General features: G+C 37.2%; 1 protein-coding gene across 2 annotated transcripts; it reads left to right on the top strand.

The window, feature by feature from the left end:
* The first annotated feature begins 270 nt into the window (after positions 1-270).
* On the top strand, positions 271-25,201 carry LOC149500645 (PHAF1 protein CG7083). 2 transcript variants are annotated; one of them, XM_089735889.1, is made up of 11 exons: positions 271-491; positions 11,405-11,487; positions 12,547-12,674; positions 14,276-14,435; positions 14,938-15,033; positions 15,659-15,809; positions 16,654-16,862; positions 19,073-19,197; positions 20,692-20,881; positions 21,495-21,624; positions 22,948-25,201. In XM_089735889.1, the coding sequence occupies exons 1-10, from the start codon at positions 428-430 to the stop codon at positions 21,579-21,581; spliced, it is 1,293 nt and encodes a 430-aa protein (XP_089592015.1). In that variant the 5' UTR covers positions 271-427; the 3' UTR covers positions 21,582-21,624; positions 22,948-25,201. The 2 variants fall into 2 exon arrangements, with proteins under 2 accessions (XP_089592015.1, XP_089592016.1); XM_089735890.1 differs by having other exon boundaries at positions 21,495-21,609; positions 22,948-24,304.
* Positions 25,202-26,809: the final 1,608 nt, after the last annotated feature.

Raw genomic sequence — 26,809 nt, 5'->3', positions numbered from 1 at the left:
ACGAATGTACATATAAAATCGGATTTCGGGAAACTGGGGGAGCTGCGTTCAATTTTAATCCTACAATCCTAACATCCAACAATTTAAATAAAAGAGCGTTAAACTGAAACAGCGCTAAACGAAACAGTGTTCAGCAGAGCTTTACTGTATAACTTTTTTCCAAATTCAGAATATAGTTCAAGTTGAAATCTGAGTGATAGAGTTTGATGAGAGAGTTTTTCCAATTTGAGACTGCCTGTTTAAGTACGGCCCTGATAAAATACAATCAGCTGTTTGTAATGACAGTTCCTCTGACAAATACAAAATGGTTGAAAACTACAGTTGGCAAACAAAGAAAAGGCAGCGTAATTTCGCATTTTAACGTTAAAAAACGTTTTTTTGTAGTGAAAGTTACTTAGTTTAGTTTGTGTTCAGTGTTTCTTACAAGATGCTGGACCTGGAGATCATCCCGGAGCGGTCCCTCGGCTGTGATTCATGGGAATTCGTATTAGGTGAGTACCGATGTTTATATTTTACGTCAATAATTTACGCTTAATTTCTAGTGTTATGTCTTACGCAATTTTGTTTTCGCAAATTTCGATGGCTAGTTCGATTATTACAATATGGTTTGCAATAAAACCTTTCGGCGTAAAGTTGGTGCATTGATTTTTTTTCTGGCTAAATGCTACAGGGAGTCTTTGTCTCGTTTGTGGAATTAATGTTTTTTTTTTTTTGCTAATCTTGACCGTGAAATCTCTAGCTTGTTGTGTTTTTATGTTGTTTCACAACCGACGAATAACAGTTCCAAGTAATATATTCATTAAATTTTTAGTAAAAAATTGTAAAATGAAAAAGAAAAAATAATTTATATAGAATTTATTATTCTTTATTCTTTTAAATATTTAACATTTATTTAAAGCTTTATTTCATCAATACAATATCAAAGTATCTTTGGTGGAACATTCCTGACATTCCATCTTTTTGTTGCCAACTAAAAATTCAGCCCATTTTGAAATTTAGTTTATAAAACCTGTAACTTATTCTTTTAATATATTAGTATGTTTAATAAGACAAGATGATTTAATCACATTAAACTGCAAGCAGTAATTTATTACTATCCATTTCTCCATTTGCTCCAAATGTCATTGGAGTAGATCTCATCTCAATAGCTTGAAATTCTGCATTCATACACATTCCAGAGAATATTCCTCTGATGAAGTATCCTGCATTGGAATGAACTCCTTTTTTCAGACATGTCGTTCAAAATAGGCCTTGCTGTATCCCTGGTACTGCATATATTTGCAAAAGCTAAAGTGACCAGATGTGCTGAGAGGCCTGCCTTAGAGGGCAATATAAGCCATGAAGTTTGAAAAATCAGTCAATTATTTTTGCCCTTGCTCACAGATTATTAAGTCCTGAATGTCATTTAGACAGGAAGACAGTTAAAATCATTTACAGCCGTGATGTTTCCTTTTATTTTACAAAATCAACAACGGAAGGCAAAAATAAAATTTGACATAAAAACATAACTGAGTGCTGCCAAGATACAATGACCAGTACTATGCTGCCCAATCTAGCACATTGCCACAGCCTTCATGAGGATGTTGGTTCATTTTATTGAAGGCTTCACCAGGGCATGATGCTAGCCTTGAGATATGTCTATGCATAGCGGTGAACCTCTATTAAAGATTGATATTGATGGCCTAATTCCATCAAATATCATACCATATGACATGACACCCGGCTTATAGTTGCTATTGTACTGACTATTTGAAACCGCTTATCATATTATAAACACTTAAATAAAATAATTTTTTTTTTATTAATTATTTAAAAAAAAAACATTTTTTATATATGACCTACAACAAAGGTTCAACATCCCCTGGTTCAACAATCCAACATTTTCTTACTGTTTCTTCATTAGATTATTTATATTAAAGGTTCTTCAAGCTCTGACCTGAACTGATAAAAAATATGTTTATCATATTTTAATATATTATTGTATTTACTGATTACTATAAAAACGTCTATGAAAGTCATTTGAATTATTATAGTAAATAATATATTGATATGTACACTGTCGTGAATTTATCCATTGGTGATTCTAGTCTCATCTAATGGTTTGCTGAAAAAAGATCACCCTATCGTATGCCTCTTGGAAAGTTTATCTTTCATTGGAATACAATATATACTTATATATTTAAGAGTTTATTGAACTTTTGATTATATTAAGAGTGGAACACCGATTAATGTATTCCCAAAAAATGTATATTTCAGAAATTTACTAAGTCAGAAATTTCATAACTCCTCAATTAAAAGATTGAGCTAGTAGGTTGAGTAATTTTAACAAAATTATTTGTCGTTTGATAAAACACATACTATATAAAACTGGAGGTAGCTAATTAGGTGGGTAACTTCACTGGTGGTAAGGCGGCTTGTGGGCCCGCAAGGGTGGCTACCCCAAGCCTGCTATTTCTGCTGCATAACAGAAATAAATAATAATAATATGGCTATGGTACAATGGCTTTTCCAGTTAGAAGAGTGGAGCAGTCATTGTACTATTGAACTGAGAATTAGAGCTCACGTCTCAAGATGGGTGACAGCATTTACGTTGTTGATCCGAATGTCACTATTTAACACCAGATAAGCTGTGAGCTCATTGACCAGTCTAAACAATAAAAAAAATGTATCTTTCTGTTGCGATGTTGTTGGGTTACTATCACTGAGTATAATAAATAATAGTTTAAACAAACTATCAAAATAGGCTTTTATAGAAAATTCCACTAAAAAAAAAAAAAAATTGAAAAAAAAGCGTGGGTTGCATGGTATAAGTAATTATAAATATTTTATGAACAGATATGAGTAGAAGGGTTATTTTGATAATATCCTGAAAAGCACCCTTTTTTACAATAAAATATTTTTTCTTACACTATTTTTAATTCAAATTTATTAAAATATATTTTCTACTTTTTAGTTGGATTTTCTATAAAAGCGTATTTTGTCAGTTTTTTAAAATTATTATTTATTTTTCATTCTTTAGTTGAATTTCAATTTTTTCAATTTTTTTTTTTAAATATTGCATTGTCATCGGTCCTTAATAAGTATACCAAATTCCGAGTTAATCCGACGTTTTGAAGGGGGTCAAAATCATGTTCAAAGATTCCGTTACAAACATACATACGTCTGAAATTAAAAAACATAAAACACCTTAATTATTCCCAAGTCATTGTCATTTACTAACAGAAGTGAACTCCTAGATTCTCTCAACCTACCCCCACACAATTAACGCAGCGTGAAGATATATTTCCAGCACTGAATTTAAACAAAGCATTGTATAAAAATCGCACAATCACACGTCATCGTACTAATGCGCTCTAGGTATATTAACACATGTCCAGTAAATGCGTTATTTATCGGTTATTATTGTAATTGTCATAAAATCAAAGGTCTTGAATCAAATTGTCTCGTAGATCCGGAAGCCAATATTCGTTTGGCGCCCAAAATGACAATTAAGAGTAACAAATTTAATATACTTCAAATATACACTATGCTATGTTTTAGACAACACAATGTGATTGCCGCGACCCCCCTTGAGTCTTGAGGTCCACGTCTCAACTGTTTACTAATTATAAATTACGCATATTACAATTGTTTCGGATTTCGTTTTGAAGTTATACTTCTTTAGGCGCGTTATGAAAAATTGATGAGAGTCATATTTTACGATGCGCGCGCACCGTGACACAAAATTAACAGAATGAAGTTGCCCACTAAATCGCACATTACAATACGAACGACGTAACTTGGCGAGTCTGAATATAGCCGCAGGTGAACTTTCCGAACCGTACCGAGAATTACCGAACTTATACGATGTCAAGAAAAGGGATGTCCAATATGCGTGTTTGAGGATGTTGTTTAATCGTTTTTTTTTCAAATTGATTAAAATTTAATAAAAAAAAAAAAAATAATAATAAAAATTAAGTATAACTTCTTACGCGCATACATAAGTACACGCACCCTTTTTTTATTACGCGATGTTGTTTCTTCAACGTTGAAATCATTCGTGAGCACGTGAAAATATGTATTTTATTGAAAAAAATTGGTATCCACTTGTGAGATTCAAACACAATGGCAGAGGCGGATCGCTAGATACGAATACCTACACCGAGCGTTTTATCTTCTAGGACACGACGACTTTTAGCGAGTAAATTCTCCTCCTCCTTTCTTAATTTTTTTTTATGATTGAAGGATTACTCACACGTAATCCAGGACTACAGCCCTAAGGCCTTTCCAGTTTCACCCAGACAGGTGAGCGAGCAGAGGCTCAGTCAGGCGGGGTGGAATTTGCTAATAGCTTCCCGAGCGCCTCCGCAGGAGACCTTCTTAATTGTGTCACTCTTGACAGAGTAGTGGTGATCGGCATGTAGTGTTGGAAGGGGCAGACTTGATGCGTCTCATAATATCCCGACATCTCTCCCTACTCGAGGGCATCATACTGCACGAAAACCTCCTACTATAGTTTTAATTTGGCCAGTACAAACAAACAAATACTTATACGCAATTGTATGACCCCTTGCAAGTTATTCGATTAATTTTGTGTTTAGTAAACGTTCCCCAATAAATAAATAAAAAGTGATAAAACGCGCGCTTTTAAAAGTATTGGTTTTGTACATTGCGTCTCAAGTTGCGATGCTCTCTAGAGAATCAATGAAAGAAAATACGCAGTCCGCGCAGGGAGACGGGTTGATCGCAAATAAAACGGTCGTCATCTGGGAACTAATGGCTGGCGCGTATGAGGCGACTGCCAATATGAAAACTAACGATGTTCAATCGAATTTGAAGCATTCTAAATACGACCATTTTGCCAATTTTTGGCGCGAATCTTTTTTTTTTCCTTGGTTGGATTTCCCGTGGCTTCCTTGGCCTTTTCAGCTTCAGGACAGATCAGCGAACTCGGGTTCAGCTGGGAGGGATAATTATTAATCAAATGCTCATTTGTTGAAATAATAACGCACGCACCATCTACCGTGCGTTGATGGTACTATTACAAAACTTTTCTTATAATATCAATAGTATCAAGTATGATCACAATCGGATGAACAATATAAGAACCCATAGATATAGACAAACATAAACATTAACTTTTTTCTTGTTGTTATTTGATTTTGTCGCGTACATTTAGACAGACGGCTTAAAATAATAATGTTTACTCATTTCGCTGACATATCGACATGAAACCTTTAAATGTTTCACTCAGCTTATGACCTAACGTTATTTTAGTGGCTAAAAGCTTCGTCTCCAAGGCCTTGTTCGGATTGAAATGTCACTGGCACACGATACAGTTCGGTAGTTGACTGTTTTCATTATTATACCGTACGTTAGGAGTTACGGCAAACGTGATATTCGGGATTTAAGCTATTATTATTTTTTTATTTTTTTTATTGCCCTTTTAGGCAGACGAGCATACGGCCCACCTGATGTTGAGTGGTTACCGTCGCCCATGGACTTCAGCAATGCCAGGGGCAGAGCCAAGCCGCTGCCTACCGTTTAATACTCTCCACAAGCCTCGTTTGAAGAAGGACATGTCATAGCGCTCGGGAAACACCATGGAGGGAAGCTCATTTCATAGCCGGATGGTACGTGGCAAAAAAGACCTCTGGAAACGCACTGTGGATGACCGCAGTGGCTCCAGGTAGTATGGATGAACTCTACTCCAGTGGCGGGCGGTGCGATGGTAAAAACGAGATGCCGGTATCATCTCGAACAATTCCTCAGAGCACTCCCCATGGAACATACGGTACAAAATGCAGAGGGAACCGAAGTCCCTCCGCAGACCCAGAGGCTCCAAGCTAGGAATCTATTGCTTAATAAAATTTACCCTAACGTTTTTACCCCACTCCCGCCATTGCTAGGAAGTAGAGCACATGCGGACACAACAGATGCGATCGGAATAATTATCTTATGATGACTTATGACGGGAAAAGCTGACCAATGCACGTTAATGGTGTTTAGAGCGTGGACTATATTTTTGTATGATAGCTTCAATAAAAACTAGATTTAGATCGAAGGATTTTTATTTCTTGTTGTACAACACGTGCACGTAGTACCAGGATTTTTTGTGCAACTGCAACTAACTGTGTTGCCATGCTTATTATTGTGTTCCCATATTTAAAAGCGACCATACAAAATATTATGTCAAGGATTGCCCTAATACAGATGGAATCGGTTCTTTGTCTACGGCTATGGCGGGCTAATTAATAAGATAGCCAAATATGCTTCAAAAAAACTCAGCTGTTATTCTACGAAAATAAGGATAATAATATGGTAATTGAAAAAAATATATATGTCGGCGGCAGGGCGCCAGGGATGGCTGAGCGGTAGTTTCCGTCATCACTCGTATTTGGTTGAACTCAGTTTATAAAAAGTCAATAAAACCTTTTGAATAATAATTATTGAAACTCAACACACACAACTTTCACAATGACAGGATAAACCGACAGTTTCGTTGCACATACCGACAGACCGACTGACTGACTGACTGACTGCCAGAGACTCACTGACTGAGACGGACGGAATGACTTTCTGACACGGAATGCCACGACTCTGTCCACGTACCGCCATTTTATACTGTGGCGTTACGGAGTCTACCCTACATTTTGTGATATTTATCAAAACAACATTTAATCATTTAAAATAATAATCAAAACCACCGTCTTAATATTACTAAAAGTCGTTATCCACGACATATATTTGTCGGCACACGTCAGGGATGGCTGAGCGGTAGTTTCGTCATCACTCGTATTCGATTGAACTCAGTTTAGTCAATAAAACTTTTCAATAATAATTATTGAAACTCAACAAACACAACTTTCACAATGACAGGATAAACCGACAGTTTCGTTGCACATACCGACAGACCGACTGACTGACTGACTGACTGACTGACTGTCAGAGACTCACTGCTGAGACGGACGGAATCACTGTCTGACACGAATGCCACGACTCTGTCCACGTACCGCCATTTTATACTGTGGCGTTACGGAGTCTACCCTTCATTTTGTGATATTTATTAAAACAACATTTCATCATTTAAAATAGTAATCAAAACCACTGTCTTAATATTACTAAAAGTCGTTATCCACGACAACTAAAAGTCGTTATCCACGACATATTTATACAAATCGTCGCATCAGTTGTTTTTAATAACAACAGAAATCTCCGATATCTCTTTAAGTTTCCTGCACAAACAACAACATTGTTATTGTGTTTATCAACCTTGATTGCTATCAATAGAAATACGTTCGTCTTTCGTAAACATAATTTTTTTTTTCCAGCGTTACGTGTTCTTATCGCGTATGATAAAGTTTTGTTGCATGCAAGCAATCTTACGTCACTTTGGGTTTCATAATAAAAATAAACGGCTTGTGTACAGCGACATCTATGAATTGAAACAAAAACTAATTCGAACTGGATCAATTAAACTATATTTTTTTTACGAATTATTGGCGCATAGAGACGGGGTGAAGTTTATCGGTGATGAGAAACAGATTAAACATTCTAAATTGAACGGGGAGTCGATCTCAACAATAATTTTTTGACTACCTAGTGGTACACTAACATCATTTAAGGCGGGCACATGAGGTCTGAGCTACCAGAGAGCGTGGAAATTGTAACATCAATGCCGCCCCCACCTTGCGACACGAGGTAGAGGCCTCAAGCTTATTGTTCAAGGGTTGTCTTATAATGTATTCTTACGGTGGTAGGACCTCTTGAGAGTTCGCACTGGTAGGTACCACCACCCTGCCTATTTCTGCCGTGAAGCAGTAATGCGTTTCGGTTTGAAGGGTGGAGCAGCCGGTGTAACTATGCTTGAAACCTTAGAATTTATATCTCAAGGTGGGTGGCGCATTTACGTCGTAGATGTCTATGGGCTCCAGTAACCACTTAACACCAGGTGGGCTGTGAGCTCATCCACCCAGCTAAGCAATAAACATTTTTTATAATAATGTATATCTGATTATTTTTAATATCTCGTTGAAATGATAAGTTTGTTTTTCAATACGTTTTTAATACAAATATTATGATTATATTACTGATATTTATATAATATAAATTATTTTTCAATCGATAAGTAAACAGTTAATTTATTTCCTTAGAGATTTCTTGTTCACATGTCGGGTGCCTGGAAGAGTTCGCTCTTAACAGATAAGACCGTCCATTGTATTTAATGTTTTGCGTATTTGTTGACGTGACAACGTCTTATAATTATCTCTATCTTTATATTATCGCTATAATTCGATGGAGCCGGCTGCACGCTCGAAAAAACATGACTCATTGAGGCGTTCCATTTAAGGCTTAAAGTGCAAGCGAGAGCGTGCAACGAGCGACAAAGAGGCACAATCGGCCTCCGCGTTCGGCAGCGTTCGACATCTCTTTCTCTCCTACTTGAGTGAGCGACGCATCCGCGTGGACAGCTGCTATACAATAATACATTTACATCTTTTCGTCAAGTATGAAGTTCAGTGAAAAGTGAACGTGGTGTCAATTGTCCATACAAAATATATATCAAACAAATAAAATTAAAATTTTCTTTTGAAAAATGAAATCATTCCATCAGTATTTTCTTATGACGTTGTCACGTTCAACTATCGTCAGTAAACCGACTTTACAGACAACCGATTTTTTTATTTTATATTGTTGTAAAACAAAGCAGATTCCACTCTCCTGCGGGTTGGATGTAATATGCTCTGAATAAGCCCTGTCCCGCCGTCTCAATAGCTCCGACTGGGCTCCGGCCCAGTCCGGGGTAGGGCGCCGGCTGTGAGCGGCAGGAGTTTTTAGTGAGGTTCAACGCCCGCCGTGCGGGTGGGGAACCGGCGATTTTCTCCTGGAGAAAAAAAAAAGATTACTCTCCGTCAAAAGAGCAGATTTTTTTTATTGCTTAGATGGGTGGACGAGCTCACAGTCCACCTGGTGTTAAGAGGTTACCGGAGCCTATAGACATCTACCACGTAAATGCGCCACCCACCTTGAGATATAAGTTCTCAGGTTCTCAGTATAGTTACAACGGCTGCCCCACCCTTCAAACCGAAACGCATTACTGCTACACGGCAGAAACAGGCAGGGTGGTGGTACCTACCCGTGCGGACTCACAAGACGTCCTACCACCAGTAAGATGATTTGATAGTGCGCTAACCACAAGAATGGTTTACCCATAGACACAGGCCATTGAGTTTCTGGCCGGTGGGTCGCGATTTCGATTCGGTAGTAGATTCAGTGAAGGGTCATGCTAGGGCCAAGGTGGGTGGTGCATTTAAGTTGTAGTTTTACACTGGTGGTAAGACCTCTTGTGAGTCCGCCCGGGTAGGTAGCGCCACACTGCCTATTTCTGACGTGAAGGAGTAATGCGTTTCGGTTTGAAGAGTGAGGGAAGCCGTTGTAATTGTACTGAGACTTTACAGCTTATGTTTCAAGGTGGGTGGCACATTTATGTTGTAGTTTTACACTAGTGGTAGGACCTCTTGTGAGTCCGCACGAGTAGATAACGCCACCCTGCCTATTTCGGCCGTAAAGCAGTAATGCGTTTCGGTTTGAAGAGCGAGGGAAGCCGTTGTAACTATACTGAGACCTTAGAACTTATACCTCAGGGTGGGTGGCGCATTTACATTGTAAATGTCTATGGGCTCCAGTAACCACTTAACACCAGGTGGGCTGTGAGATCGTCCAACCATCTAAGTAATAAAAAAAAATGCGCGACGGGTTCGTCGACCTCCCGTAATTCAATACGCTTTGGCAGTCGGTCTGTCTGTGTCCGCACATTACCTGTACAACATTTCTATAAATAAATCGCTATTGTCACACGAAAGTTTTGTTTTTGTAAATGAACCGTGTTTGTAGATTATGTATATAATGTTTTTGTTTCACAAATGAATAACCGGTCACTGGCCTCGCCGAACCCGTCGCTTGCGACGAAGGGTTCGACGAGTAAATTAACCCACAGACCCAGCCCTCTGAGTTTCTCGCCGGATCTTCTCAGTGGGTCGCGTTTGCGATCCGGAGGTAGATTCTGCGAAGCACGGCTCTTGCTAGGGTTCGTGTTAGCAACGTCGTCAGGTTTGAGCCCCGTGAGCTCACTTACGCTGAAAGAGCCTCTCAAGGCTATCAGCTTAGGTAGGAAAAAAAAAATCCAACTACCTCAGCGCCCTCTACGCCACCATTGGTCGACTGTTAAAGAATGCTTTAGACAATGCTTAGACACCAAGTCTGGTGCTGTGCTCTAGTTGGGTAAAGTGAAGTAAATAAATAGAGCACAATGTCGTAACTGAACAAAAATGAGCATAAACGAATGAACTTAATAAATGACCACAATGTTGAAAATACAAAGAACGAACCGAACTCCATCCACTGAGTCAGAGGTTCCAAATACATAATCCGAAAATATTAGTTCGGTTTGATAGTGTGGCGTGCTTTTTAGGGTCTTTAATATACATTATATTTACGTTATATTTTTACTCTGCAATCGTTTTGGCTTCATAGTATTACGTAAAAAAAAATAAAGCAAGTTTTTCCGTGAGATAAACTGTACTGTTTAATTTTAGCTATATGAAAAGTCAAAAACATGCCAATGTCATTTCTCGACCTCTAACTATCTCGTTACGAACGTTTGTGCTAATACATTAAATTATACACATATACATATACCTTACTCTGTTGTTTGTTGCTGTAAATACTGACAAACAAAAACACAATTACTGGTGGTAGGACCTCTTGTGAGTCTGCACGGGTAGGTACCACCACGCTGCCTATCTCTGCCTTGAAGCAGTAATGCGTTTCGGTTTGAAGGGTGGGGCAGCCGTTGTAACTATACTGAGACCTTAGAATTTATATCTCAAGGTGGGTGACGCATTTACATTGTAGTTGTCTATGGGCTCCAGTAACCACTTAATACCAGGTTGGCTACAAGCTCGTCCAACCATTTAAGCAATAAAAAAATATGTATTTTATCTGAGGGCGTCTATATAGTCGGTAATGAACGCTGCGGGTATGTCTTTTTATAAATAACTAGCTGACCCGGCAGACTTCGTAGTGCCTCAATCGATAAATAAAAGACCCAAACTTTTGTACAAAATAAACTTAAAACAAACAAAAGGAATCCGTCCGACGGGTGACACGTCAAAGTGAAAACAAAAATGTTATTATATTTTTATTTAATCCGAGCATTTACATATTTATCTACCTTTTAAACCTTCTGTGGACTTCCACAAATAATTCAAGACCAAAATTAGCCAAATCGGTCCAGCCGTTTTAGAGTTTAGCGAGACTAACGAACAGCAATTCATTTTTATATATAAAGAATTAAAATTTTTGTATAAAGCAAAAGCCGGTTGCAACCTCACTGTTCTTAATGTGTTTTCATTTCTTGTTTCAGGCATGCATTTCTCACAGTCAGTTGCCATCATACAGAGTCAAGTCGGGACAATAAGAGGAGTACAAGTATTGTATAGCGATCAGGTAAATTGTATAATTTAACTAGCCGTACTCGCCCGCTTTGCTGGGCATTTAAAATTAACATTATTATTTATTGTCATTATGATTAGGGAGTCCAACAGTCATATAAATATTAGCCTATCCATTAAGTACATGTATTTTCTACATGCGTACCAAGTTTCAAGTCAATCGGAGGCATCGTTCAGTAGTTATAACGGAACATCCGTAAAAACCACTGTAGATTTATATATTAGTATAGAATAGACTAGCGTGGACCCGACAGACGCGTTGTCCTACCCTAAATCCGAAAATTTTAAACTTTTTATTACGAAAAATAATAATTAAAAATAACATTTTTTAGTGGACCGAATTATGAATCTAAACCATTCTCAAATTCCCTAGAGGATCCACAAAAAAATAATCATCAAAATCTGTCTACCCGGTTAGGAGGAGCTCAGTGACGTACACACGTCCAGTAGAATTATATATATAAAGATTATCCTTTAATTGAAGAGCAGGAAGAATGGTATGACCAACGAATAATAGGATCTAGGAAGATAATTCTGCTTGCAAGACCTTATCCACAGACACAGTCCACTGAGTTCCTCGCCGGCTCTTACGGTACGACGCAGCCGAGAACTTTCAAAGCTCAAGTGCTTCGTAAGCTCGTTTGACCAATACAATAAAATAGAGTACAAAAACACTTTATTTGGCATACCAAAATAATGACGATGTATATATAAAGTGAATGAGTAAAACTAAACTTATAATAACTTAAGAACAATGGATGAACTTATCGCAGAAAGCGATCTCCTCCAGTAATCCTTTGGAGAACTTAAGATCAGCAACCTAAAGTCATAAAAAATGCCTACATATTTACAAAGTCGATACTTATGTATAAATAAATACATGCATACAAATACATATAGATATATCAAATAAACTACACATATGTAACAAAATCAAAAATACAATATAATACTCAGTACACAATATTATTATAGCCTTTATTCGTATGGAACTTTTTATTTATTCGCAGCTATGTATATATAAAAAAATATGCTTACGTTTTGTTTGTTCCAGAATCCTCTATCGGTAGATTTAGTGATCAACATGCCACAGGACGGCATGCGGTTGATATTCGACCCTGTAGCGCAGAGGCTAAAGATTATCGAAATATACAATATGAAATTAGTCAAATTAAGATATAGGTGAGTTACTGACTAAATTAAGATAAAGTTGAGTTACTGATTAAGATAAGATATGGTTGAGTTACTGACTTAATTTAAGATATAAGTGAGCTACTGACTAAATTAAGATAAAGTTGAGTTACTGACTAAATTCTTAAGTAATAAGATTGATTATTGTTTTCTTTGCCTTATCCGAAAAGTTCCTATGTGAGGTTAATACAGCAAGCTTTCATGTTGCGGTTTGATCTGGCCCACAGCTTTGCGACTAGTCTGATATTTTAGACAGATTAGTTTTGCGTAGAAACCAGTGGGAGGTTGAGACGTGTCTTTTAGCCAAACACCTAATATTCAAAGAAGGTAATAAAGGGAAGGCAAGAACTGAAAGTCCGAAAATACAATTTCGAAGTCCAAATGAATAGAGACCAAACTTTTTATTTATTTATTATATTGTTACAAATTATTTTTAATTTATTAATAATAATAATAATAATTAGAATGTTATTAGAATTATATGAATTTTTATTTTAATTATCTTTATAAATTACTAGCGACCCGCCCTCGCTTCGCTTCGGAAACATTAAAACACACACGAAACCAAAAAATAATAATAAAAAAAAATTAAAAAAAGTAGCCTATGTTCATCAGAGACAATGTCGGCTTCTAATGGAAAAAGAATTTTTCAAATCGGTCCAGTAGTTTCGGAGCCTATTCGAAACAAACAAACAAACAAATCTTTCCTCTTTATAATATTAGTATAGATCATCTTTAAATCGGAAACTATGTTGGTAATATCTATGTATATGTATTCTAATATAATTCCTAGATAATTATTAGTTATGTTATTCAGTGACGTCACACGGCTTGTTACCAACAGTTTAATGTACAGAGAATGCATTCATAAATGTAATTACATCTAAATGTACGTATTGACGTGATAAACGGATATTGTGCACTGTAATTAATTAAAAGTTATTCTCTGATCATGTTTTTTAAAGACAGTTGTAATTTTGAAGTGATACTTTTTTTATTGCTTCGTTGGATGGACGATCTCACGGCCCATCTGGTGTAAAGAGGCTACCGGAGCCCATAGACATCTACAACGTAATGCTGCCTGTATAATGTCAAACGGTGGGAAAATTCCATGGTCTCAAACTAGCCCAATAACGTAGGTTGCTACAAACAATATAATTGCTATAAATGCTACAATATAATTACTTAAATATTATGTTGTTACTTCTTGAGCTATATAAATGGTATCATAAATAGTAAAGACTGGTTGTTATTTAATAATATCATGAAAATTTTATTGTGAACTAGCTGACCCGGCAGACTTCGTAGTGCCTCAATCGGTAAATAAAAGTCCTAAAGCTTTTGTATAAAATAAACTTAAAACAAACAAAAGGAATCCGTCCGAGACGGGGGACACGTCAAAGGAAAAACAAAATTGTTATTTTTATTTAATTCCGAGCATTTTATATATTTATCATATATTTATCTACCTTTTAAACCTTCTCTGGACTTCCACGAATAATTCAAGACCAAAATTTGCCAAATCGGTTCAGCCGTTCCCGAGTTTTAGCGGGGCTAACGGGGATTTTGACTCCGTGTATTTTGTTTTTCAGTGGAATGTGTTTCAATAGTCCTGAAATAACGCCATCTATCGAACAAGTCGAGCACTGTTTCGGCGCGACCCACCCCGGCTTGTATGACTCGCAGCGCCATCTGTTCGCTTTAAACTTCCGGGGACTTTCGTTTTATTTCCCCGTTGACAGTAAATTCGAAGTAAGTACACGGACTGTTGTTTTTTTATTATTATTGCATAGATGGGTGGACGAGCTCACAGCTCACCTGGTATTAAGTGGTTACCGGAGCCCATAGACATCTACAACCTATATGCCCTCAGTATAGTTACAACGGCTGCCCCACCCTTCAAACCGAAACGCATTACTGCTTCACGGCAGAAATGGGCACCTACCGGTGCCTACCCGCAAGAGATCCTACCACCAGTAATTACGCAAATTATAATTTTGCGGGCTTGATTTTTATTACACAATGTTAGTCATTCACCGTGGAAGTCAATCGTGAACATTTGTTACATTAGAAAAATCGGTTCCAGCATAGGATTCGAACACCGGTGCATCGCTCAACACGAATACAACGGACGTCTTATCCTTTAGGCCACGACGACTTCGAGTTGTAGCTTCAGATAAAAAAAATATTGAAAAGTTCGTTACCTTAGTTAATTCGTAGAAGGATTAACTCATTTAGAAATTTAATATTTCAGCCGGGATACGCGCATGGGCTTGGCTCTTTACAGTTCCCGAATGGCGGTTCCCCGGTTGTTTCGAGAACCACAATATATTACGGATCTCAACATCAGGTCAGTTACCGTAGTGTGTCAACAGATGGCGCTGAATTCAATAAAAATATATGTAAATAATCGTTTCTTTTCACTCGGGAATCCTCAAGGTACCTCTATACTAATATATAAATCTACAGTGGTTTTATGGATGTTCCGTTATAACTACTGAACCATGCATCCGATTGACTTGAAACTTGGTATCCATGTAGAAAGTACAGGTACTTAATGGATAGGCTAATATTTATATGAGTGTTGGACTCCCTACACCAGTTGCGGGGGCGTTAATGATGAGAATCTTTGTGAGGGCGAGAAATAACAATGTTAATTTTAAATGCCCAGCGAAGCGGACGGGTACAGCTAGTATGGTATAAATATACAACTGTTTATGGGATTTTAACTTCTTAAAGTTTAATAGTAGTCAAAACATAGATAACAAAAAAAAAAACTAAAACCAAACTACGCTCTTTTGACAGTATTCATGAGAAAAATACTGGTGATACTAAATGTTTACGCCATATTACTTAAGTAAATTTCGAATATTTTTGGAAATTGCACACTTTTAATGCGAAAAGGCGATTTGTCGTTTAAAAAAAATATTAAAAAACTTTGAGTACCGCTGGTCCAGCTTATTGACGTTTCGCAGTTAAGCAGTAACACGAGCAGTCGCGTCTCCGGCGTGCCGCTGCCGGACCTGCCGCTGTCCTGTTACAGGCAGCAGCTACACCTGAGGAGGTGTGACGTCCTCCGCAACACCACCAGCACTATGGGGCTGAGGCTGCACATGTTCACCGAAGGTGAGGATACCAACGGCATCTCTAAAATCTACATCTTAACAAAAGTCGTCGTGGCCTAAAGGATAAGACGTCCGGTGCATTCGTGTTGAAGCGATGCACCGGTGTTCGAATCCCGCAGGTGGGTACCAATTTTTCTAATGAAATACGTACTTAACAAACGTTCACGATTGACTTCCACGGTGAAGGAATAAGATCGTGTAATAAAAATCAAACCCGCAAAATTATAATTTGCGTAATTACTGGTGGTAGGACGTCTTGTGAGTCCGCGCGGGTAGGTACCACCACCCTGCCTATTTCTGCCGTGAAGCAGTAATGCGTTTCGGTTTGAAGGGTGGGTCAGCCGTTGTAACTATACTTGAGATTTTAGAACTTATATCTCAAGGTGGACGGCGCATTTACGTTGTAGATGTCTATGGGCTTCAGTAACAACTTGACATTAGGTGGGCTGTAAGTTCGTCTACCTATCTAAGCAATAAAAAAAAAGGTCCATGAACATCGCAAATTTTTTTCGCGGCTTGCGTTGCATTTTTACCTTTTTTGTAGTAAAATTTAAAAATATATCGAAATTCTTCATTATATTCAGTCATCTTGACAGTACGAAAATTAAATAAAAATCACACATGATCCTAATTTGAATTTGGAAAATTATCTTATTTAAATTTAAAATTTTTGATGATACGAAAACCAGCCAGATACAAATAGTATATATAGCCAAAGAGATTTTATTACAAATTCCATACATACTATAATGCGAAAAGACTTTCCTCAACCTATTGTTAGTGTTGTTGTCATTGAATTTTATTTGTACGTAACTTGTGTAAACTGTTTGTCGGTACGTCGGCAGGCACGAGCAGGGCGCTGGAGCCGTCGCAGGTGGCGCTGGTCCGCGTGGTGCGGTTCGGGGACAGCTGCCAGGGCGTGGCGCGCGCGCTGGGCGCCCCGGCGCGGCTCTACTACAAGGCGGACGACAAGATGCGCATCCACCGCCCCACAGCGCGGAGACGCCCTCCCCCCGCCTCCGACTACCTCTTCAACTACTTCACGCTGGGCCTGGTCAGTGCCATCCACTTCTCCACAGATCACCACCCGCTAACACCGCTACTGCTTCGGTAGGCAGCGGCTTGGCTCTGTCCCTGGCATTGCTGAAGTCCATGAGCGACGGTAACCACTCACCAACAGGTGGGCCATATGCTCGTCTGCCTACAAGAGCAATAAAAAAAACTCCCCACTCGCTTAACTCACAATAACACTGTTTTTTTTAAAGGCATTTTATGACCTGGTAACTGAGACCTTTAAGCTGCTTTCGGACGATAGTGCCATATAGGTCAGTGCCATCCACAGTCCACAGCTCACCACCACCTACCACTCCCCATTCGCTTAACCCACAATAACACTTTTTTAAGGCATTTTATCACCTGGTAACTAAGACCTTTAAGTTGCTTTCAGACTATAGTGCCATATAGTATAGCAGCATATACTTAGCCAATAATATATAGTACAGTACAATGTAAACGTGTCCCTAACAATGTATGGTGTGCGATATTGTTGTGCTATGAGCTATATACTACGAGGGCGGCACTGAAAATTTCGGTAATTAACGAAGTGACTCAACATTACTATTTAAAAATGTATTTATTGCTTTTCGAAGTATTCTCCGCGAAATTTGACACATTTTTCCATACGATGGAACCAATCATTGAAGCAACCATTCCATTCGGAAGTTGGGGTCTCCAAAATGGCCGTTTTGTAGGCGTCCACAGCTTCTTCAGGTGATTAAAATCTCTGTCCACCCAATTTATTCTTTATTTTAGGGAAAGTATAGAAATCATTAGGGCTAAGGTCGGGGCCGTACGGCGGATGGTCTAATAATTCTATGTTTTCTTGCTCTAAAAACTCTTTTGTTCTGTGCGCGGTGTGAGAACTCGCATTGTCGTGATGGAGGATGATGCGGCGGTTGCAGTTCTCTTTACGGAGTTCAGAAACGACCTGTGGCAAACAAATGCTAGCATACCATTCTGCATTAACCGTTCTTTGTCCCTCAAGAGGAATAGTCGTAACATGGCCGGTTTTGGAGACAAACGTGGCCACAATTTTTTTTGCAACACTCCGTGAACGAACAATTTTATTTGGCTTTAACTCATTTTCGAACACCCAAACTCGTGACTGGTTTTTTGTTTCGGGTTCGTACGCGTATATCCAGGATTCGTCACCTGATGCAATGTTGTATACAGCATTTGAGGATCCTGCGTGGAATCTTTCGAGAGTTCTGACGCACCAAGTAACGCGAGCCGCTTTTTGCTCTTCACAGAGCGAATGCGGTATCCTTCGGGAAAACAACTTTTTTACACCTAATTGTTCATGCAAGATTATTTGTATTTGACTCATGCCAATGTCTAAAGTTGCCTGAATTTCGCGGTATGTCACATGTCGATCTTCCTCAATCAGCTTACGCACAGCATCAACGTTTTCTTGGGTGACTGCAGTTTTTGGACGACCTTGACGGGGATCATCACTGAGCTTGACACGTCCACGTTGAAACTCAGCAAACCAGCGATAAATTGTGGTTTTGGATGGGGCTTCATCACCAAATGCAGAAATCATCCGGTCAACACACTGTTTTTGTGTTAAACCACTTCGAAAGTCATAATAAATCATCGCTCTTGAATTTTCTCGAGTCAATTCCATTTTCTCAACGACTAAACAAGTTTGATAAAACCTCGTGACAAGACCGAGAATCTTTTTTTAAATAAATAAATGGTATTCGATTGTTAAAACCAAGGAGTTTTCAATTAAAAAGATTTTAATATGACAGGAACAGTGGAAATATTCCATTCCCGATACTTTTAGTGCAGCCTATGTATATGATGTTATATTATAGCGTAGTCTGAAAGTGGCTTTAGGTCAAGTGTATTTTAATTTTAATGAAAACTTTATAGGAAAATGATATGAAATGAAATGAAGTTTGTTAATATGAAACATGACATGAAATGAAATGAAATGAGATGAAATGGGATGAAATATAATCTTAGTAAAATTGTGATCATTTACTGAGACTTTTTAGTTACGTTCAGCGGTTTTGTTTCATTTTCCCACATTTGTGCACTTTCACAGATATATTAAACAGTTAATAAACCACCGTTATTACACATTTAAACCTGAAGAAACACTAAATAGACAAAAGAAAACAAATCACACAACTTCACTCCTCGCGTTCCCGCCAAAAAGTCACATCGTAATATGAAAATATGAGTCGGTTCTTACAGGACGTGTTGTTCGACGCTCGCACCAACCAGGTGAAGAAGTTCGTCCTGCACACGAATTACCCCGGGCATTACAACTTCAATATGTACCATCGCTGCGAGTTCGAGCTCACCGTCCAGCCTGATAAGTGAGTAGAGTATTTGGGATACGGGGCTCTGCGCTTAGTTCACCTTCGAGAACATTCGACGATCTCATTCGGTCTATTTTTGATCAAAATTGTTTAATTTTTTTTATAAGATACTAGCGACCCGCCCTCGCTTCGCTTCGGAAACTGTAATTTATTATTGATTTTTTCACTATTTAATGGACGTTATTATACATATAAACCTTTCTCTTCAATCACTTTATCTATTAAAAAAAACCGCATCAAAATCCGTTGCGTAGTTTTAAAGATATAAGCATACATAGGGATATAGGGACAGAGAAAGCGACTTTGTTTTATACTATGTAGTGAAGCGGTCCAGTACATCTGCTCTCAAGTGCTCACCAGAACTCAGAGACATGGCAGCGTATCGCTTGAGCTATACAACCCTCGACAGTAATCCTCCTCCTCCTAGTATAAATAATTAGTCGATCGATCATTGCTTAGCATCGTGATGCGCCCGCCTGGGACCGTTCCTTGAAATTTTTAACCACTTATATCGGTCAGTGGCACAGTGAAGTATGCGGCTCAGTCTCGTGTCCCGATAGCAATAGAAACTAATAGCAATAGGAACTAATAGCAATAGGAACTAATAGCAATAGGAACTAATAGCAATAGGAACTAATAGCAATAGGAACTAATAGCAATAGGCTCTAATAGCAATAGGAACTAATAGCAATAGGAACTAATAGCAATAGGAACTAATAGCAATAGGAACTAATAGCAATAGGAACTAATAGCAATAGGAACTAATAGCAATAGGAACTAATAGCAATAGGCTCTAATAGCAATAGGCTCTAATAGCAATAGGAACTAATAGCAATAGGAACTAATAGCAAGCAATAGAAACTAATAGCAATAGGAGCTAATAGCAAGCAATAAAAACTAATAGCAATAGGAACTAATAGCAATAGGAACTAATAGCAATAGGAACTAATAGCAATAGGAACTAATAGCAATAGGAACTAATAGCAATAGGCTCTAATAGCAATAGGAACTAATAGCAATAGGAACTAATAGCAATAAGAACTAATAGCAATAAGAACTAATAGCAATAGGAACTAATAGCGATAGGAACTAATAGCAATAGGAACTAATAGCAATAGGCTCTAATAGCAATAGGAACTAATAGCAATAGAAACTAATAGCAATAGGAACTAATAGCAAGCAATAGAAACTAATAGCAATAGGAACTAATAGCAAGCAATAAAAACTAATAGCAATAGGAACTAATAGCAATAGGAACTAATAGCAATAGGAACTAATAGCAATAGGAACTAATAGCAATAGGCTCTAATAGCAATAGGAACTAATAGCAATAAGAACTAATAGCAATAGGAACTAATAGCGATAGGAACTAATAGCAATAGGAACACGCGAATTTTTCGCGGCGAAACTTGTCAGGGTGTGGTACCCAGCCGTGCCTGGGGAACCCTCGACAGTAAGCTCTGTCTCTGAGTGAGGCCCGTTCACGTACAGATCCGAGGCGCACTCGCTGGTGGAGAGCGGGGGCGGGGTGGCGGTGACCGCTTACAGCAAGTGGGAGGTGGTGTCGCGCGCGCTGCGGGTGTGCGAGCGCCCCGTCGTGCTGAACCGGGCCTCCTCCACCAACACCACCAACCCCTTCGGCTCCACGTTCTGCTATGGATACCAGGATATCATTTTTGAGGTAAGTTTTTTTTTTATAATTGATGATTCGATGCATAGGGAAACGCTGTCATAATGCCAAACTGTGGTAGGTGGAAAATTTGCATATATGGGTGGACGAGCTCACAGTTAAATGGTTAGTCCATAAACATCTTTAACAAGAATGCCGCCACTCTAAGGTCTCAGTATAGTTACTATGGCTGTCCCGCCCTTGAAACCGAAACGCATGACTGCTTCACGGCTGAAACAGGCAGGGAGGTGGTACCTACCCGTGCGGACTCACAAGAGGTCCTATCACCAGTAATTACGTAAATTATAATTTTGTGGGTTTCACTTTTATTACACGTATTTGGAAGTCAATCGTGAACATTTGTTAAGTACGTATTTCATTACAAAAATTGGTACCCGCCTGCGGGATTCGAACACCGGTGCATCGCTACATACGAATTCATTATCCTTTAGGCCACGACCATTTCACTCTTTTTTTAAGTTAGTAACCCCAAATGAAGATATTTCATATCAATGTCTGGGTGTTATATTTATTTATTGCTCAGAACATTGAACCATAAACACCACAATTTTTTTTGTCAATAAGGAGTTCTGATGTTAAGAGCATGTGTATCTTAATTACGCAGGTGATGTCAAACAACTACATCGCGTCGATCACCCTGTACCAGCCGGACAACGCGCGGCCGCACTACGCGGTCGGCTCGATCGCGTGACACGCGCGCGCGCCCCGAGCGACGTACGGTGCGCAGAACAAAAGTACCGTCGCCAAAAATGATTTTTTGTTTAAGTGCTTTCGTCTTTTCGTGGAGTCGCGTGTGCGTGATTCGTTGTCCGCCCGGGTCCCCGGCTGGCGGCCAGTCGGCGGCGTGCTGGAGATGGTGTCGTGGGCCTTACAGATTTACGATGCGATTCGTTTTTAAATAGGGTAAAAAGTCGCCGGAGTATTAATAAAAAAGAATTTGGTAATTCATGCGTTATTTTGCCCCCAAATTGAGATTATTAGATCTATGGAAACTAGAGATCTACATGTACAAACGAAAAGCACTTTGGGGCGCCATTAGAGAATAATTTCAAAATCTACATTAATTGGAATAAAAATATAATTATTAGTCGCTCGACTGACTGACTATATTCGTACTTATGTTCTTTCTGGTCACACTCTGAAACATTATAAAATCTATTTGGTGGAAGCCGATTGAGTTATATAACACTAAACTGATAACTGAATAATGCGATAAGTCTATAAAGATTTAATTTAGATCAGCTGTTGCATGTCTAATATATATATCTCTCTTTCTCTCTCTCCCTGAATATACATGTATATGATTTTGGTCAGAACGAGACGAAACGTTTTATCGCTTTCTCGAAACGCATTATAGAATATTTATTTTTATTACAATAATCACAGCTTTGTTGACTTGTATTGTTTATAGTCGTATAAAAATAAACTTTTGTTTTTAGTGCGTTTTAATGGACGTACGACCTCACCGTCCACCGGTGGTGAGGCCCACAGACATCACAACTGCACGCCGCCACTCGCCTTGAGACATTAGATCAAAGTTTCAAATGTACAACATAACGTATACAGTAGAAGCTCCATATTCGCGCATCATTCATTCGGGTTTTCACGATTCGAGGATAAAAAAAAATGCGACCCAATACCTGTATTCGCGGCAACAAATTACTTTATTCGCGAATCTTATCGGTACAGACACATTGATAAAAGGATTCCAATATCCAACCGAATATCCGTTGTAAACGCGTCTTGAAATACAATAAAAAGACAAATAAAAAAGTAAAATAGACCTTATTATAATTATGTCTAAAGTATGTTTTTATTTTGTCACATAGGAACGTATCTCCTATACTCCCATATATATAAATTACCATTCCATATTCACGGTTTCTGTATACGCCAAAACATAACACCCCGCGAATAGAGCTTTTACTGTACTTGCAATTTTAGAACGATGTTGTCCCGTGGCGTTTTTACATCTCTATCACGGCAGTAGTGTGAGAGCGAGAGGTGAAAAAGGACACTATATGCACGAGTAATTTAAATTAAGTGTTTTCCAACAGGACTCATCACTTAAATACACGTTCAGAACAGTAACGCTTGTCACCCCAAAGCGTGGTGTTGCCAGCCTTCAAAATATTCCACTAAAAACAAAAAAGTGATCCTCGTACCAACATATCTCTGACACGACGCACCTAAGAGGAAGCAGTATTTAACAACAATATTAATGTGATAAAAATAAATAAAAGTAAAAAGAAAACTAAAAAAATAATAATTAAAACTCTAAAAAAAGTGAGTGACAGATCTCAGTCGGTGTGTTTTATATTTTTAAATAATTAATTAGCAATGGCGGAAGCGAGTATCTAGTAAAAATATAATCATATTTTATTTTTTAGTTTTTTAGTTTTAATGTTTTTATTTTATAAGAAGATTATGATTAAGATTATGATATTTGATTGTGTTCTTTCAATTTTATAAAATTTATAATATTTTTCAGACTCGAATAGGTATGTTTTGATATCATTTTAATTTGATGTTCAAATCAAAGCTACGAACACGTTTTTACATATCACAATACGATATAGTTATTTTAAAAAAAAAACAGATTTTAATGCAAAAAGTTGACAGAATACTGACGTGAATATCTTTTGACAACTTGACATTTTAATTTGGAAAAATAAGGAATGTAAATGTTTTGTCTGTGATCATTTGTATCTATATCAGCGGTTCGTTAGGATGATGTGCGCTGTGTGTATAAAACAATAGAAATATGAAGAGTTAATTAAATTATATAAATATGAATTTTTCAAAAAAAAAAAACTACTAAAACGGTTTGATATTTTTGAGCTTGCAACACACTATCATTTTCAGCAATCATGGTATCTCGTTTGGTATTTTTGTAAGTTGCATATGAGTGATAGGAAATTATTCTAGTACATATTTCCTCGTGCTCTGAAATGGTAGGGTGTTTCGAAGATAAACACATGCTGTTTGTAATTTGTAAATCATATTTCACAAAAGTATTATTCATTGCACGCAATTATGAATCAACAGAGCGAAGAGTTTGGGGCGTTTTATCTCTGTCAGACGTTTTAGGGTAACACAGCCGGTTCGCGAAATTCGACTCTACCATAACGAGACAAGAATACAGTTTTAAGTTTTGTCTAAAGTAATAAATCGATTCCCGTTTCGATTTTCAAATCTTCGTTGCAACCGTTATATCCTGGTTGGAATGTGCGCTGTGTTTTTCTCAAAGAAACCTGCGAATAAAGGTGACCAAACGATATTATTGATTGAATTCAGTTTTTATTTACGAATAATGTAATTAACTTTTCATATATAGTTAATGAACTTTAAAAAAAAATCGTCTAATCGTGTAAGTGCACTATTGTAAGTCAATAATTAAACGAATAGATACGACTTTGTTTTTATTTATGATATACTAACTCGGGGCTACCACAAATATGATTATAGCAAATTTAGTAGTTTTACAAAAAAAATATGGCAACCCCGTTTTCTTCTTAATGCTCATTGTAAGCGTTTTTTTTTTATACGTATAAACGATTGCGTATAAGATGTTTGAAACGTGTTTTCTAATTAATATATTAATATTTAGTGAGGCAATGAAAATCGTAAGACTAGTGATTGCATGCGTGTTTGTTCGTTCAAGTAATCGATACACTAAAATTTAATTGTCACAAAATATATATGAGCAATTTTGAAAAACATTTTTTTTTTAAATAATACTTTCGTCTTTGGCGTGTCATATGCACGATTTATAATGCAATAATTTGTGATCTATAAAAAATCCATAGATAAAAAAACACAGTCTAAATTGACTTTATAATTATGAAAATAAATTATTATTCTAAGACTTCAATAAGTTTTATGTAATTTGAAATTATATTCTGGTGATTTGCTAAAAGTGATCGGTGCCAACAACATTTTGAATTCAATATTGGACTTTATGTCCCTTAATCGTGAATCTTTTATTCTGTGAATGAGCTTAAAACATGTAGGCCACGGTCGCCTGGTTGTGATAAGAGTTGGTGTTAAACAAAAACACGTTTTAGTTTGTAACTGTTAGAGATCGAAATCGCATGGGTGTCTGAATTGTTTGTATTATATTTTCCAAATCTCCGAACAGTTCGCTTTGTACGATCATCACTAGAATATTCTGCGATCTTAAAGTGATGTGAACATTTCGGATATCCCTTTCGATATCGTTCGAGCACAATGAATCGCGAGTGTGTTAAAAAAATAAATATAAAAAGGGCGCTAGTGCCATAGAGTAAAGAAAAAAAAAAATTAAAAAAAGTTGACAAATAATACTTCTTAAAAAAAATGTGTTAAACATAAGCGATAAGTAACCGCATACCGCAGCTCTTGACGCGTGTGGCCACGAAACAAGTCTATTAACGTTTTAATGTTGCCATATTAAAAAAAAAGATACTATTGCCGCGGTTTAAGAGCGCTTGTATGCTCTATGGTCGCACGCGTCAAGCTTTTTTTAAATGTTGCGTGGCTTGTCGGGAAGATAGCGTGCTACGTAAGTTTCACTTAATTTACAATTGTATGTAACATTACAATTGTATGTACGTGGTGTGTGTTGGAATCGTTCTCGGAGATGACAGTAATTGATTTGTGGTAGAATTGTGAGCTTGTATCGGTGGCCATCATTGTTCGGACTATTACTACCGCGAATTGAAGGTTGGGGCAACTGTTATATAATTGAGGCTTCGACCTCAAGGCTAGTGACGTCATTCTCGTTGTGATTTCCAAATGTAGTAAAAACAACCGAAACAGGTATTGGTTATTATTATTATTATTATATTGTTTACTGGGTATATATCGAAGAACTTAGTAACAAATAATAAAAAAACTAGCATGCTCACTTTCGGCATAACACCGTCAATTGATGCCCCTGAAAGGGAAATTTAATGTATGTAATGCATTATAATTGATTGATAAAGTAGACATCTTAGACCCCATATAAATTACTAAAAACTAATCTAACTAAAGGCTATTTTGGACCGGATGAACATTATAACATAATAATATGACATTAGTGTTGCCTATTAAAACCTATCATAGTTCATTGTTGTTTGGTCTCCGGGAACGATCGGTCTCACATACATACAACTAGTTTTTTAATAACCAAAAATAAAGCGCCCTGCTCTGAAGATCGATTAAACTGGGTGTCACTTGTGCACATGATCTTCTAGAATTTTCGTAACTATTGTCTTATTTGCTTTCGATAGTTCTGATAATGTCAGAGATGAGACGTATTTCGAAATAATTATAACGTCAACTGTAAATGCAATATATAAATATATCGAGCGGTGAATGGGTATTTGGTTTAAAAGTGTCATTTTTGAAACATTTAAAATTTTAAATTTGGAAAATAAATCATAATTAAATAAATAATAGTTTAAAAGTAACAAAATACGCTTTATAGAAAATCCAACAAAAAAATGAAATGCATGGTATCAGCAGTTATAAATATTTTATGAACAGATATGAGTAGAAGAGTTATTTTGATAATATCCTGAAAAGCACCCCACGCTTTTTTACAGTAAAATCAATTTTTCTTACACTATTTTTAGTTCAAATTTATTAAAATTTATTTTCTGTTTTTTTAGTTGGATTTTCTATACAAGCGTATTTTGTTAGTTTTTTTAAACTATTATTTATTTTTCATTTTCTATAATGGTTGAATATAAATTTTTTCAATTTTTTTTTGTTCTTGAATTGTCGTCGGTCCTTAATAAGTATACGAAATTTCGAGTTAATCCGACGTTTTGAAGGGGGTCAAAATCATGTTCAAAGATTCCGTTACATACATACTAACATACATACGTCTGAAGCTAATAAAAGCGTATTAAAAAAAGTTATTCAGCTTTTTTTTTATTGCCTTTGTAGGCA

Source organism: Bombyx mandarina, chromosome 20 (genome assembly GCF_030267445.1).
Source record: "Bombyx mandarina strain Sakado chromosome 20, ASM3026744v2".
In the NCBI taxonomy this organism is placed as follows: Eukaryota; Metazoa; Arthropoda; class Insecta; order Lepidoptera; family Bombycidae; genus Bombyx; species Bombyx mandarina.
Note: the sequence above shows the minus strand (reverse complement) of the source record. Positions and strands in the feature narration are given on the sequence as shown.